The following is a 14,484-nucleotide window of genomic DNA, read 5'->3' as shown; positions in this document are numbered from 1 at the left end:
TAGTGTAGAGAAACCACATTTGTTGATTGTGCAGAAGTAATTCTAATTTAACATTTATCATAGACTAAATACATCTGAATCTAATTTAATCACTTTTGCAAACTTACAGGATGTCTCTGGATACAGCCTCTTTATTTTGTTAATGCAAATGTGATTTTCACACTTTGTACAGATTTTTGGTCATATTTGACATTTCTCTTTCTCTGTTGCTAATATATCCATTAAAAATCTAAGAAATATCCTTCATGTAAAACTTCCATGATGTTTGTCTCTTCCATTTTATTCTGATTTGTTTTCATAGACTTTCATGATTTCACCTATTTGGGTAATTGAAGCTTACACCCAGTACTTCCAAAGGACTGTAGGAATTTACCTGGTTGGAGGTCAGTTCCATGCCTTCCATTTATGCTGTCTTCTCCCTCATCTCTTGTACTTTTTTGATTGTTTAATATTCATATAGCTAGCTCTCTTTCACAACTGTGAGGTCTCTAAAAGTAAGAATTACACATTATTTTTTCATGCATTTCTACCATGTCTTTTATTGTGTTTTGCCTAAGACAGTAAATATTTGTTAACTTCTAAAAGTTTCAATAGAGTGTACCCTACTAAATGTCTATCACAGGTCTAATAAAATAAGACATGATGTATAGGTGAAATTAACCAGTAATCAAAATATAGAATTTTACATGCAATTATACACTGTAAATGTGGTTTTACTATATTTTCTTCTTTAAACCCATAACCAATTTTGGTTAAATAATTACTTTCCTAAAAACTGTATTCCAAAAAGTTATAGGAACCAATTTCATGTCAACTTTATGTTTAAGTTATCATGAGTTATAAGTAAGTGCATTTCAAATTAATAAGCCTTTATTACAATTAAAACAGCAAGTACATTTGATTGAAATCAACAAGTAGCAAGGAGTTAAGGTGAGTTTCATTCAAAAACCAAAGCAGTGTCTTGAATCAAAAAATCATCTTAAATATGCTGAGGGTTGTACTAAAGCTTTCTGTTTTGATTACAGGATGGAACTCTAATCCCTTAGACACACAGCTACACAAACGAAAGCTATGTTCTACTATGTTAAACTTCTACAACTCTAGCATTTCAATGATAAAAGCCTACACAATACTATGTGATGAAAATTCCAAGACTCAGTCTAAATCATGTCTGTTATACTTAACATTACCTCTTAGAAATGACTTTTTTTGCAAGATTTAATATTGTTGTACACCCAATTGACTAATTACTGGAGAAGTTATTGAAACATATGGAAATTTAAATGAAATTACAGTAAAAATGTGCCACTATCTGAAAAGAGCAATGGCAAATCATTGCCACCAGTAAAGGAATTTCACACTAACAACATTTTAATAATTATGATTGCTAGTCACTTCTCTGAATACAGTTTTTCACTTTGTAGGTATGAATTCTGTTCTTCACCATTATATAGCAAAATGTTTCTGAAAGGAAGGTGATATCAATGAATTGTTTCTGGTCTAAATACTGTATAATATTTTAAATAGTTCAGAGAGTGTCATTTGTTTTTCATCACAGGAGAAAAAACAGTGTTCGTGTAAAAGAAAAATATGAAGAAAAATAATAACAGCTGTGTTTCAAGAATAACCACTATTGTAAAAGTCACTAAGGCCAGTACTACAGGACGTCAAATCATGAGCGAGTCTTATAGTAACGTGATAAAAGTGAAAGCCACTCCGAATGGCCCTTTTACGGGCCCTATGTGGTTGATGAAATTGTCTTCCTGAGATTTCCTTCCATGGGACAAAAAGTATTCCTCTAGATTCTGTACGACCACCAAAAATTGTGCTTTAGCTAACTTTGAATTGGATCAAACGCGGTAATTGTATTTCATCGGGACATTAGACGTTTTTACACCTAGAAGTAAAGTTGCACTTGAACCCGGGTCGAAAGTCCGAGGCCAAAGTCAATCTGGGCTATGATGTGATTATTATCTCGAGGTGCACTATTCAAGAGTCTACGAGAACTGTCCACGTGAGGGAGGGGAGGGGTGGTGGAGGGGTGAGCAGACCCCACCGGGAAGCTCCGCACCCTTAGCCCCGCCTTTGCCTCCGGGCGTCCGCGGTGGCGGCCGGACTGTGCTGGACTCCCCCTGTTCTCCAGCGAACACTTGTCCAACAGGTAAATGTATGCGATTCCCCGGTAAATTCATTTCGGCCGGAGAGCCACTGAACTAAAAAAAAAATGGTCTTGATTGTGGCAGACAGACGATGTTTCGTGTTTCTTGATCTGGCTAAACTTTCCCTCACGCTGTTTAGCATGAACCCCGAAATTCTGTAGTACATTTTCACTAACACGATCTTTTCCCTCAGAGTGGCTCCAGTTTTGGGTGGACGGTAACTTTCCGTGGGTTTGGCGCAGCCTGCGCACCGGCTTTGCCAAGGTACTTCCGTCAGTCAGGGATACTAACATGAAATCCATCCGCATCCGCGTTCCAAGAGGAAATGTCTGTTCCCTGACAGTTCCCCTAATTGCTTATGTCCCATGTTATGCCATGAATTGCACTCCCCCTAGTTACCATTTCTGCACATTTTCCGTTCTCTCCGGGCGACTGTGGACACGGGTCCGACGGGCGGGTTCCCGCCACATTGACCGCTATGTCACAGGTCGCGGCGCCTCTCCTGTCACTTGACGTGTTGAATCGCCAATTTCATTGAGAAACTGTGTATTTTTCATTCCGCAACCTACTTCTTTCCCCACACATCTTTTCATATTTGTGATACCTTTGACCCTACGTGACGTAGGACCCCGGAGAACTTGTATGAAAACAAACAGCTATGCGACGTTGCAGGGGGTCTTTGCTTTTTGACAAACGGTTTCCCTGCGACCAGACAAAAACTGGATGTACAGAGGCAAGCTTCATACTAGTCCACAGCAGCATCCTATGGTAGATCCTCAGTGTGAATGAAAACAGCCGCAAATCCAAGTACCAACTGAGATTAAACAAAAACCATGTTTTTAAAGGTTACGTTTCAGTTGCACCTGACGTACAACGTAAGTCTCAGGTGTACAGCATGGCGGTTACACATTAATATACGTCAGGAAGTGCTCCCCCTGTAAGTCTAGCACCCACATGGAATCGTGCATATTACTGCCTATATTCCCTACTCTCTATTTTACATCCCCAGGACTAATTTTCTAATTGGTAATTTATGTACTTCAATCCTTTTCACCGTTTCCCCCATCCCCACAACCCCTCATCCATCAGGCGACCATCCATCCATTGATTTTCTGTATCTATGAATTTGTTTCTATTTCATTTGTCCCTTTTCCTCTTTATTTTAGATTGCACACATTATTTAAATCATATGGTATATGTCTACCTTATTTATTTTGCTTAGCACAGTGCCCTCTCGGTTCACCCAGGAACAAAACTGATATAACAAGCAGATCTATCAGGTAGCAGATCAGTTGAATGATTGAAAATGCATGTTTCCTTTCTTTCCTGTTTTATTCTTAGGCAGCGTACAATTTCTCTTAATTTAGCGGTGAGTATTGTTGTCACTATTGTTTTGCTTACTTTTGTAGGATTGCCATCAGAAAAATAAAACAGTTCTATCCTACTCAGTCTAAGATATGTTACTTTGTTTTATACTAATCACAGCAGGTATAGGTAAATCTTTTTTGGGACAGACAGTATAATGATTTATATTTTCAAAAATATAAAATGCAGTGCTCATATATTTTTGCTGTGTCACTCCTTGTAAAACACTCAAATTTATTGATTTCTTATCAATTTCTTAATTACTGTGAGCAAAGTGTGGTGCACCAATGCATTTATGCAAATACTATATGAGTTTCTACATATCACAATATAAGATATGCACTCACATTACACATGCATTTTATTCACACATGATATAAATATGACCCTTTGCTCATTCATTCTTCTCTCTCTCGCTCACTGGCTCTCACTCTTTCTCCAGCACTCACTTTTTCTTTCTCTCTGTCTCACACACATATGCACATGCAAACACATAACAACTTCAATTTCTATTTGATCATTTTAATAGAAATGTACTTCTGAAAAGCATCTATGATACACCATGGCTGCATAACCACATTTCACCAGGATCACCAAATAATAAATTAGAGAACCGTTTTTTAAACAAACAGGTAGTCTTAATTGTGCAGAAAAATTCAAATAGAACAAGTTAGTTAACACAATGCTTTCAGATCAGCATCCTGGGTTTTAGTTCCTTGTGGTGGAAAAGATCTTTAAAATAGTATAATTATGTTTATTAGGCAAGGGTTTGTGTGGTGACAAAATGCAACCAATTTAAGTTATGTTTTTCAACTAAGTTTCAAACAGGCTTTGAGAATCATGGAGAGGATGAAAATAAAGTTCACAATAGTTTTGGTGGAAATTGACATAATGATCTTAAATAGCAAAACACTTAATATTAAAGACACAGCAGTATTGGCCGGTTTTGCTGGAAATTGTAGTATAACTAAAAAGGAAATGACTGACTTGCTTCCAAAGAGGAAACTGTCATTTACAATAAAATAAAAATAAAAACACCCAAAAGGAGTACAATTTAAGTAATGACACCAGTCATTTTAATAAAATATCTACAGAATTCTCCACAGTGATAAAAATCTCTTTCTATTCACATAACTCTCACCAAGAAACATATTTTTGTCATATGCCACAATGTTGCATGAATTCAAAATAAAATATATATGACATCACTTACTTATTCATATTTACATTTTGAGTACTTAACACATATTTATTAAGGAGTGGATAATAAATATTCAGTGTTTTCCATTATATATATATATCAAAAAATAAAGTGTCGCATGTTCAATTCCCAGTCAGGGTACATGCCTGGGTTGCAGGCCATGACCCCCAGTAACTGCACATGGATGTTTCTCTCTCTCTCTCTTTCTCCCTCCCTTCCTTCTCGAAAAATAAATAAATAAAATCTTTAAAAATAATAATAATACTAATTTTATTTTTTCACTTTCATCTGGGTATTCCAATGACATAACCTTTGTGATCTATGTTCACACCATTAGAAATCAGTATTACACTGACAATAAAATGTATATGATATGCTTTCAATTTCGGGGGGTTCGTCCTTACTCCCTCAATTGTGACATTATTACAGCATCACATTTATTTTGAGTCTTACTTTCTCCCTATTTCGGCTGTATCTTTCTTTGTGTTTCTCCAATGCCTATGTTTCAATATCCCTTTTTAGTATATTATATCACCTGTCACAATGTATTTCAGTTTTCTGTTATTGTATCATTGTTCATATTTTCAAATTTTATTCCTTAATTTTATTTATTTTGTTTTAGACAGAGGACAAGGGAGGGAGAGAGGGAGAGAAATATCAACATGTGGTTGCCTCTCACATGCCCCCTACTGGGGACCTGGCCCACAACCCAGGCGTGTGCCCTGACCGGGAATCGAACAGGAGACCCTTTGGTTTGCCGGCTGACACTCAGTCCACTGAGCCGCATCAGCCAGGGCTCATTGTTTGTATTTTATGCCAAACTGTTGGTTGAGGATGAGGTCTGTGACTTGTTTATTATCTTCATCCTCATTACTTGGAATGCAGATGAATTAACTGATCGATGAAAGTTTCATTTCTGAAAAAGCAGGTGGAAAGTATATAAGAATTTTTTAATTAGAATAACAGAAACACTATGATGTCATCCATAAAGTTAATATACCTTTATGGATAAAGTGCATGATTAAGGCGATTAGCGCTTGCTGGAGGGGCTCCTTCCAAACTGGAACGTGACACTTGATGGCTGTTTTAGATTTTACTCCAGCATGCTGATTTTATTCATAATCTTGTTGAAAATTCTACCCATAGTTTACTATTTTCCTTACCACTTTTTACTGCACTTTTCCCAAATACTCTAATATAGTATCTCCTTTTTGACTTAAATGCAAACCTAAATCATTTTACTTGCACTTGACAGTGATCAGAACGCTTTCAATTGATAATCTGCTTTACAGATTACTAACAAGAATCAATGGATAGCAGTACATTCTCCATACCTAGGACCCAGGGGAAACTACCAAGTTTTCTGTCAAAAGAAAAAGAAATTCCCTGGTGTTTCAGGATACAAGAAGAATTAAATATTTAACTGCACAATGTGTGTGCTCTTTTATAGTAATTCTTGATGAAAGTAATTTACTTCCGATGTACACTGGTGGCCATCTCATTTCCTTTTGTGTGCTTTTGCTTCATCTGGGTAGATGAGAATCACCTTTAGGATCAAGTGAAGATTTGCAATGAAACAATGCTCTTAATTAGATTTAAGGCATAGCAAACTGTTTCCCAGACAAGTTTTGCATTAACTCCTTAACCTATTTAGTAGCGGTTTCAGTCTGGGAACCATTCAAAATCGAAGCTCACCAAACCAGATTTTGAATGTTAACAATGACATCAAATGATCTTTCTTAGCTATCGGGTGTCACATCCTAATTATGTGCCTTGTATGTCAGTGAAGGAAGTCACACCTGTGTAGGTAAAACTGTTGCTTCTCCAGGAAAACCTCAAAGCCAAGACCACTATTTCTATAACTCAGCGTCTGCTTTATCTGTCTTTGACCTTCATCATCGTCTCTTCTGCAGCTCCAGGTACACCAGCTTCACCAATCTACCTGTCTCTTCCCTAGAAGGTGCTTTTAAATGTGCAGGAACATCACCCAGTGACTATCACATTACATGGTCACTATGGTTCTTTAACCCTTTCGGCTCAACCACCCTTCTAGAAAAACCATCTGACTAAAATTTGAATCTGGAATTTTCTGATATCAGTTCATGGTGGTACATAAGTTTGTGTGTGTGCGTGTGTGTGTGTGTGTGTGTGTGTACAATTAAAGATAGGCCTTTTGTAGAATATATATCCACCTTGAAAATTGTATGTCAGTATGTAATGTTACCTATCTTTCAAATGCACACAGATATCTTAAGGTGATCTTTATGAGTGCTTTTCTACAGCTCAGAATTTTTCTAAGGGGGAAATGACCCTCAATTTTCTTCTCCTAATCTCTACATTTACATTCTTGAATATGAAACACCCTAAGCAGAATATACCTGTGCTGTGTTTCAGTGTTCACAATAGCAAATAGTAGAATTCTAAGCAATTAAGGCAAGATTTTGTCTTAATTAAAACTTTATTTCACAGTTGATGGAGACATTAATATAGCCACCATGGTTCTAAACAGTTCCTAGGGTGGCTTTCAAAAATATTTGCCATACACAAAATGTACAAATGACAGGCAATAGAGTATGTCAATACTTTCAAAGAGCTGTTTTTTAGTAGCACTTTAAACGGGCAGTTGAATATACTATTATTCTCTGCTCTGCACCCAACTGCATGTAACAATGCACACAGTCATTTCTCTAAAGCTCTGGCCCCATGCAATGCTAAAACCAGCCCGGGAAATGAGTCTTTTTAGGGATATTTGAAACTACAAAGAACATGACCATATTTTTCCACAAATAAGATCTGACAAAAATTACACGTGGGGTTATGCCGAGTCACTACGCAAAGAGACATCGTATGAAATCTTTAAAGATTTGTTGGTAATTGCCAGCTCGTGGAATCATTTGTTGGTCTGTGTCCCAGTGCCTAGTTATACTTTTGTCTTGGTGCACATAGTAGGGACTTTATAAATACTGATGATTAAAGTCAGTCCCTCCCCCTTATAATGGGCTATGACAAGCTCAGTCTTAATCTACACTTTCTCTCATTCTTGATTCTAATGAAGTATTCCTATCGCAAGTTTTTTTTTATTTCCAGAAACTTAAACTTTTCTAGTTCCGCCTTCTGTATCTTTATATCTCTTATACATCACTCCTTGCAAGCCCTGGTTACTCTTCCGGCCCTTAGGCTTTTCACCTAGGTCTTGAATTGGAATATTTCTTTGATCTCCTAAGAAGGATTTATAGGCTATTTTAGATGTTCCTACATATTTTCTCAGTTTCATAATGATGCCCCACAAAGTGAGAAGACAATGCATTGCAGCGTTACAAGGTGAGCCTAGCCTAGGGGCCAGCATGGTGTCGGGCAAAGACTTCATTGCCATTTGCACTCATTCACTCCTTCGCTCCTCCTGCTTGCGGGCATTCACTAGGCACCTACTCCTTGTCAGCCACGCCGATGGGTGCTCCAGGGAAGAGAGAAATGACTAGAATGCCGTCCTTTCTCTCTAGTAGCTCTATCTTAAAGAGACAGGCATGCCCACAAATAACTAGAGTATGTAAATTTCTATAATAGAAATCTGAAAAAAAAAAAACTCTGGCAAGATAAACTTTCACTCTTTGAAGACAGGAAAGAAAATTGTGTCCAAGGAAAGTTATATTTAGTTTGGCTAACAAATCAGAATTAGACTTTACTACATGAGAGTTGGGGAACAGAAATTAGAATAAATGATATTCCAGAAAGAGAAGAGGGAGAGAAGGGTGCAGAGTTTATTTAAAGAAATAATAGCTCTGGCTAGTGTAGCTCAGTGGATGGAGCGCGGGCTGGGAACCAAAGTGTCCCAGGTTCGATTCCCAGCCAGGGTACATGCCTGGGTTGCAGGCCATAACCCCCAGCAACTGCACATTGATGTTTCTCTCTCTCTCTCTCTCTCTCTCTCCTTTCCCTCTCTAAAAATAATTAAATAAAATCTTTAAAAAAAAAGAAATAATAGCTGAGAACATCCCAAACCTGAGACTTAGATTTCCAAGGTCACAGAGCCAAGAGATCACTTTATTATCTCAATGCTAAAGGACCTTCTCTGACACATATTATAATAAAAATGTCAGTAATCAAGAATTAAAAAACAAGCATTTTAAAACCCAGGGTAAAATTATTGTAACCCAGCAAAAACTCTCATGGGGCTGTCAGTGGATTTGTCAATAGACACCATATAGGACAAGAGAGAGTGGAGTAACATGGGCACAATGTTGAAATAAACAATAGTGTTCCTAATCACATTGTATCCAGCAAAGCTATTCTTTAGATTGAGGGAAAACTTCCCTAGACAACGAAAAACGGAGGAAATTTATCACCACTCCTCCTACATTGCAAAAAAAAAAAAAAAGGCTGAAAAGAGTTCTTCAGGCGGAAATAAAAAGACCTTAACAGTGACATGAAAAATAAAATTGTAACCTGGCTGGCATAGCTCAGTGGATTGAGCGCAGGCTGGGAACCAAAGTGTCCCAGGTTCGATTCCCAGCCAGGGTACATTCCTGGGTTGCAGGCCATAACCCCCAGCAATAGCACATTGATGTCTCTCTCTCTCTCTCTCTCTCTCTCTCTCTCCCTCCCTTCCCTCCCTAAAATAAATAAATAAATAAATAAAACGAAAAACAAAAAACTCTACAGCTTTTTAAAAAAATAAAAAAATAAAAATAAATAAAATTGTACAACATACTGGCAAAAGTAAATATTCACCAAATGTAGACAACTCTAATTATATGAGGCAACTGGTAAGGTCTTTGACCAATTTTATAAACAATTTCTCATGAGATAATATGTTAACCACTGTACTATAGCACAAAGATCAAAGAAAAGTTATATTAAAATTAATGGCATCTACATCACAACTCTACTGCAACTTGCAAATAATGAGGTTGTTTGGATACTTAGTCGATCTGGAGTCTCTCTCCCCCCAATAATGGAAGCTCAGTGAGAACAGTAAATATTCACCAGATGTAGAAAATCTGGCGGGTTTACTGTAGTGTCGTTAACCTGACACACAGCACACATGCATCCAAGGGATGTTTGCTGAATGATCACATACTATGTACGGTTCATGAGTATTTTCCACAGGCTCCAGTCATGGAAAGGGTGGGGGGTCATGGTCACCCTTTTCTCCTAAAGAGAATGGACACAGGATGGCATGTCGTGACAGCCAACCCAATCCAAAATGTCGGTGTTTGCGGCATTCGGTCTCACGAAATAAGTTTCGAGTCTCATCCTTGTGCAAGAAGAGAATTTCAGAAACTTACCTCGACATTGTGCAATGTTGTCTACGCTTCCTACGGAAAGAACAGGCCCTAGTTTTCTTTTCCAATTTTCTTACTTTTTTAATAGTTCATTATTATTGGGGTGTTTTTTTTTTGCATTAACAGTTATGTCCCCATACCCCCTCCACCTCACCCATCCCTCCCCCTGCCCCTCACCATCCCCACACTGTTGCCCGGGTCCCTGAGTCCTTCCTTTCTGCTCCATCCCTCTACCTCCTCACCTCCCCACTCCTACTAGCTGTCACCTGCTCTCCATCCATGAGTCTGTCCCCATTTTCCTTGTGAGTTCAGTGTGTTCACTAGATTCCTCGTATGACTGAAATCCCATGCTATTTGTCTTTGCCTGACTGGCTTATCTCACTGATCACAGTGCTCTCCGTGTCTCTCCACACTGTTGCAAAGGGTAAACTCATTTCCTTTTTTGCAGCCGAGTAGTATTCTACTGTGTAAATGTTGCATAGTTGTTCTACCCTCTCCTCTACGGAAGGCCACTGGGGCTGCTTCCCTATCTTGGCGATTGGAAATCGCTCTGCACTGAACGAAAGGGTGTGTATATTCTTTTGAATCGGTATTTCAGGCACCTTTGGATAAATTCCCAGAAGCGGAATCATTGGGTCCTAATGCAGTTACATTTTTCATTTTTCAAGGAAACGGTACACTGTGTTCCACAGCGCCTGAACCCACAGTGAGGAAGCTCCCTCTTTCTCCACACCGTCACCAGCACTTGTGAGGTTGCCACCTGTTCAGTTGCCAGGTTTGATCTTTTTCCAATTTTCTTACAAATGTTCTGTTATTCCAGATGAGGATTTTAAAATTGGACACTCACCACAGTAACAAGGGTAGTTTCACTGTCCACAAGCATGCGCATCAGTCCTTGCTTGCTGCTGTGTAACACGAGAGACTGGGACACGTTTCTTTCCACGAATGAGCATTTTAGGATGCGCTACTGCAGGACCCATTCCGCCACCTACGTAGCCCCCCTTTCAAGGTCTGGCAGACCCTGACCTGCCTCCCCAAATGGGCTGGCGAGGGGTGTTAGCTAACTAGCCTGATAGCAGGGAATGTCCATCCTGGAAGGATGTCCGGTAGATTGTAAGTGAAACTGTGGCCTGCTTGCTCTAATGGGATTTCCTGCCAGAATTTCAGAGGGCCTTATTAAGTTATTGCTGACTTCCTGAAAAAGAATTGGTACAGGGGTACAGCCCAAGCTATGCCGATGGTGCTTGTTTGGCTTTGCATTGGCACGCGTGCAAGCCAGCGCGGAGGGCCGCGTGGGAACGAGCACCTTTATGGGGCATCCTCGTGAGTGGCAGACGTGGTTCTGCAGCGGCGCGTGTCATGGAGACCCCTTCCCGCCCAAATCACTGTCATTGTGAAGAAGCACACCCCCGTGCCCAGATGTCCTCGGGGGTGCTGGTGTTCTTCCCCCCTCCCTCCTGCTTTTCCTGTCCGTCACTGAAAACTGAAATGGGCCCTAGCTGCAGACCGGCTCTTGGAAGGCTGTCATGCTTCATAGAAAGTAAACTTCCCAACATGGTATGAAATGTCACGTTAGAAGGTGGGGAAGGACGGTACGGCTGTCACATGGACTGAGGTTGAACGTGCAGGAGACTGTCTGTCCCGGGAGGCACACAGGCCGCAGCAGGGCCTAGAGCGTGCGGACGTGGGAGGCTCACTCTCCAGGGCATCTGTGTCCGTGGAAAGAGAAGGAGGGCCAGCTCAGGAGCGAGAATGGCAGGAGAGGGATCAGCACAAAGCCAGGGGGGAAAACGTTCACAGGGGTGAGGGGTGCAGGAATTCAGGGAACCAAAGGCTCCTCTACATTGGGGTGACTCTCAGCTGGGGGAGGGCCTGAGACCCAACTAACCAGGGCAGGGCGCCCATGCCCTTCCAACCCCTTCATTCCCTTCCACTCCCCTCTGTTGTTGTCCACCCCCAATCCCCCTCCATAGACCGTCCTGCCCCACCAGAATCCCCCATTCCCCTCCATGGTCCCTGGAACCCCCCCATTCCCCTCCATGGTCCCTCCCACTCTCCACTCCATCTCATTCAGTGCTCCCCTGTCTTCCCTGCCCCCCCCCACTGGCTTGCTGATGTCATCGGCTGGCCCCTGTGATGTCACAGAGAGTATCCCCTCCTGCCGCAGGCACCCAGTGTCTACCACAGGGCCAAGGGCAGAAGCAGGCGGCCCACGGGAGCTATCAGTTCCATCAAGAACTGGGCAGCCGTGTCTGAGGACAGCAAAGCCTTGGGAACTCGGGCTCCGAGCGGCAGAGGCTGTACGTGAGAACAGGTGACAGCTGGAAGCCACAGTAGAGGAGCTAGTGATGGAGGAACCAGGGACCAGCGAGGCCCAGGTGAGCGGTAGCCCCTCAGGTACAGCTGAGTCCCCAACTCTCACTTCCTCATCTCTCCCCCACCGTCTCTGTCCCCCGACACCCCCCTAGGCACCCCAGAGCCCTGCTCCAGCCTTCTTATCCACCGACCAGGGGGGTGGCTGCCCCTCTCACCTTGGCCCCTGCAAGCCACGCCCACCCTAACCCCTGGTCTCCCCTTACCTGCGGTCTCCCCTTATCTTTGTCAGGACATCCGGGCCATCCCTGCTCCCTTGGACCCGTCCAGGGCTCTGAGGCGCCTGCAGAAGGAACTGAGGGACATCACTAATGACCCCCCGCCCATGTGCTCCGCGGGGCCAGTGGAGAATGACATGTTCAAATGGAAGGGGGCCATCATGGGCCCCGAGGACAGCCCCTATGAGGGGGGCGTGTTCTGCCTCAATATACAATTTCCAGGCAATTACCCCTTCAGGCCTCCGCAGATTTACTTCACCACCCCGATCTACCACCCCAATATCAACCGCAGAGGCTACATCTGTCTGGATATTCTCAAGTCCCAGTGGTCTCCCGCACTGACCATATCCAAACTCTTGTTGTCCATCAGCTCCATGCTGTGTGACCCCAACCCCGATGATGCCTTAGTTCCATCCATTGCCAGAATGTACTTAACGGACAGGGACGCCTATGATACCATGGCCCGAGCTTGGACCAGGAAGTATGCCATGTGAATGAAAAGTAAATGATAAACTATCACCTTAATAAAACACCTGTTTGTTGAATAGTCTGTCTTTTGACTGCTTTCTGGGAGGCGTGGCCTCCCCATCTTTCTGGGCACACGGTGAGCACCTGCCACATCAGGGTGCGTGGAGGGGGTGAGGGAGGCATGGGGGTTGGATACCTGCCACATCAGGGTGTGTGGAGGGCGTGGGGAGGCAGGGGGTGGGGCAAGGTCAGGGGATGGCTGAGTGGGAGGAGAGAGGCCAGTTTTCATGAGCACTTTACTGAAAGCGGTCTTTCCTGCTTCAGCATGGGAAGGCAAGCACAAGGGGGTGGTGGGCTTAGGATGAGTCCTTTACAACTGACAACGGGGAGGAAAAAGTGGATGAAGATCAGAAACCTCATTAGGCATCTGTTTTATTCTGAAGAACCCGTGTCTCCAGGCGTGTCGCTTTGGCCAGGAGGAAGAGTCTCCCACACCCTGTACTGTGAGGCCTACATTGAACCGGACAAACGCTAAGCGGATGGGGAGTTTTCACAAAATGAAACGATGTGTTTTGTTTCCACTTTCACCCCCCTTTCGACCAGTCTGCCCACCTCCCTCACTCTGGGTCGTTCCCCGCCTCCCAGGACACGCGTGCATCTGGGGAAGGACACTCCAACTGCAGAGAAGGCTCGTTAACATTTATTTGAGCCAAACAGAGGATATGCCTGGAAACGAGATCTCCACAGACGGAGAAGTGCTTCTCAGAGGGACCACCTGCAGCTTCCTCCATGCCGCTGAAACCAGGGAGGGAACCTAAGGAAGATTACGGGAGGGAGGGAGGGAGAGCTCAAGGGTGGCAGGAGGGCGCTCTCCCGAGGGTGGGGCTGCGTCACGCAGGTCTGTTAACCCAGAGGCAGGAGGACAGTGGGCAGGGCTTGCTTAAGGCGTGTGCGCACGCACACACACACACACACACACACACACACACGCCCCTTTTACTCTGAAAGGTGGAGGCTGGAGGTGTGGTCACCCAGCACAACCTGCCCAGTTAGGCATTGAGGACCACGTCACTCTGGGAGGTTATTTGCCTCAGAACCCCTTTGGGCACCCACAGCTACGAGCTCTAATTTGTTTCCTTTCCTCCAGAGCTCTGTGGGGTCTGAGATGTCACCCAGCTTTCAGGCCAGCGTGGGAGCCAGCCGCGGTTGCAGGGAGGCTGGCTGCACGACACAGGCTCCCGGCTTAGGGACAGCCTTATCAGTCACGGCCTGGCAGGCAGCGTGAGGCTCCGTGACCCCGGCTCCCCTGGCTCCCCAGATCAGACCCCAGGGGGAGATGGAGAGCACACCACGAGGGCGCTACACACGCAGTGGGTTTGTGTCACGGCTCTGCCACCGCAATCTTAAGGACCCCCCAG

The 14,484-nt window shown here is 43.1% G+C and overlaps 1 protein-coding gene across 3 annotated transcripts; it reads left to right on the top strand.

Moving 5' to 3' along the window:
• Window positions 1–4,585: 4,585 nt before the first annotated feature.
• On the top strand, window positions 4,586–13,092 carry LOC114505202 (ubiquitin-conjugating enzyme E2-17 kDa-like). 3 transcript variants are annotated; one of them, XM_028523090.1, is made up of 2 exons: window positions 4,586–4,594; window positions 12,772–13,092. In XM_028523090.1, the coding sequence occupies exons 1-2, from the start codon at window positions 4,586–4,588 to the stop codon at window positions 13,090–13,092; spliced, it is 330 nt and encodes a 109-aa protein (XP_028378891.1). The 3 variants fall into 3 exon arrangements, with proteins under 3 accessions (XP_028378891.1, XP_028378890.1, XP_028378893.1); XM_028523089.1 differs by lacking the exon at window positions 4,586–4,594 and adding an exon at window positions 5,699–5,715 and having other exon boundaries at window positions 12,660–13,092; XM_028523092.2 differs by lacking the exon at window positions 4,586–4,594 and having other exon boundaries at window positions 12,624–13,092.
• Window positions 13,093–14,484: the final 1,392 nt, after the last annotated feature.

The sequence above is a fragment of the Phyllostomus discolor genome, chromosome X, assembly GCF_004126475.2.
Source record: "Phyllostomus discolor isolate MPI-MPIP mPhyDis1 chromosome X, mPhyDis1.pri.v3, whole genome shotgun sequence".
Taxonomy (NCBI): domain Eukaryota; kingdom Metazoa; phylum Chordata; class Mammalia; order Chiroptera; family Phyllostomidae; genus Phyllostomus; species Phyllostomus discolor.
Note: the sequence above shows the minus strand (reverse complement) of the source record. Positions and strands in the feature narration are given on the sequence as shown.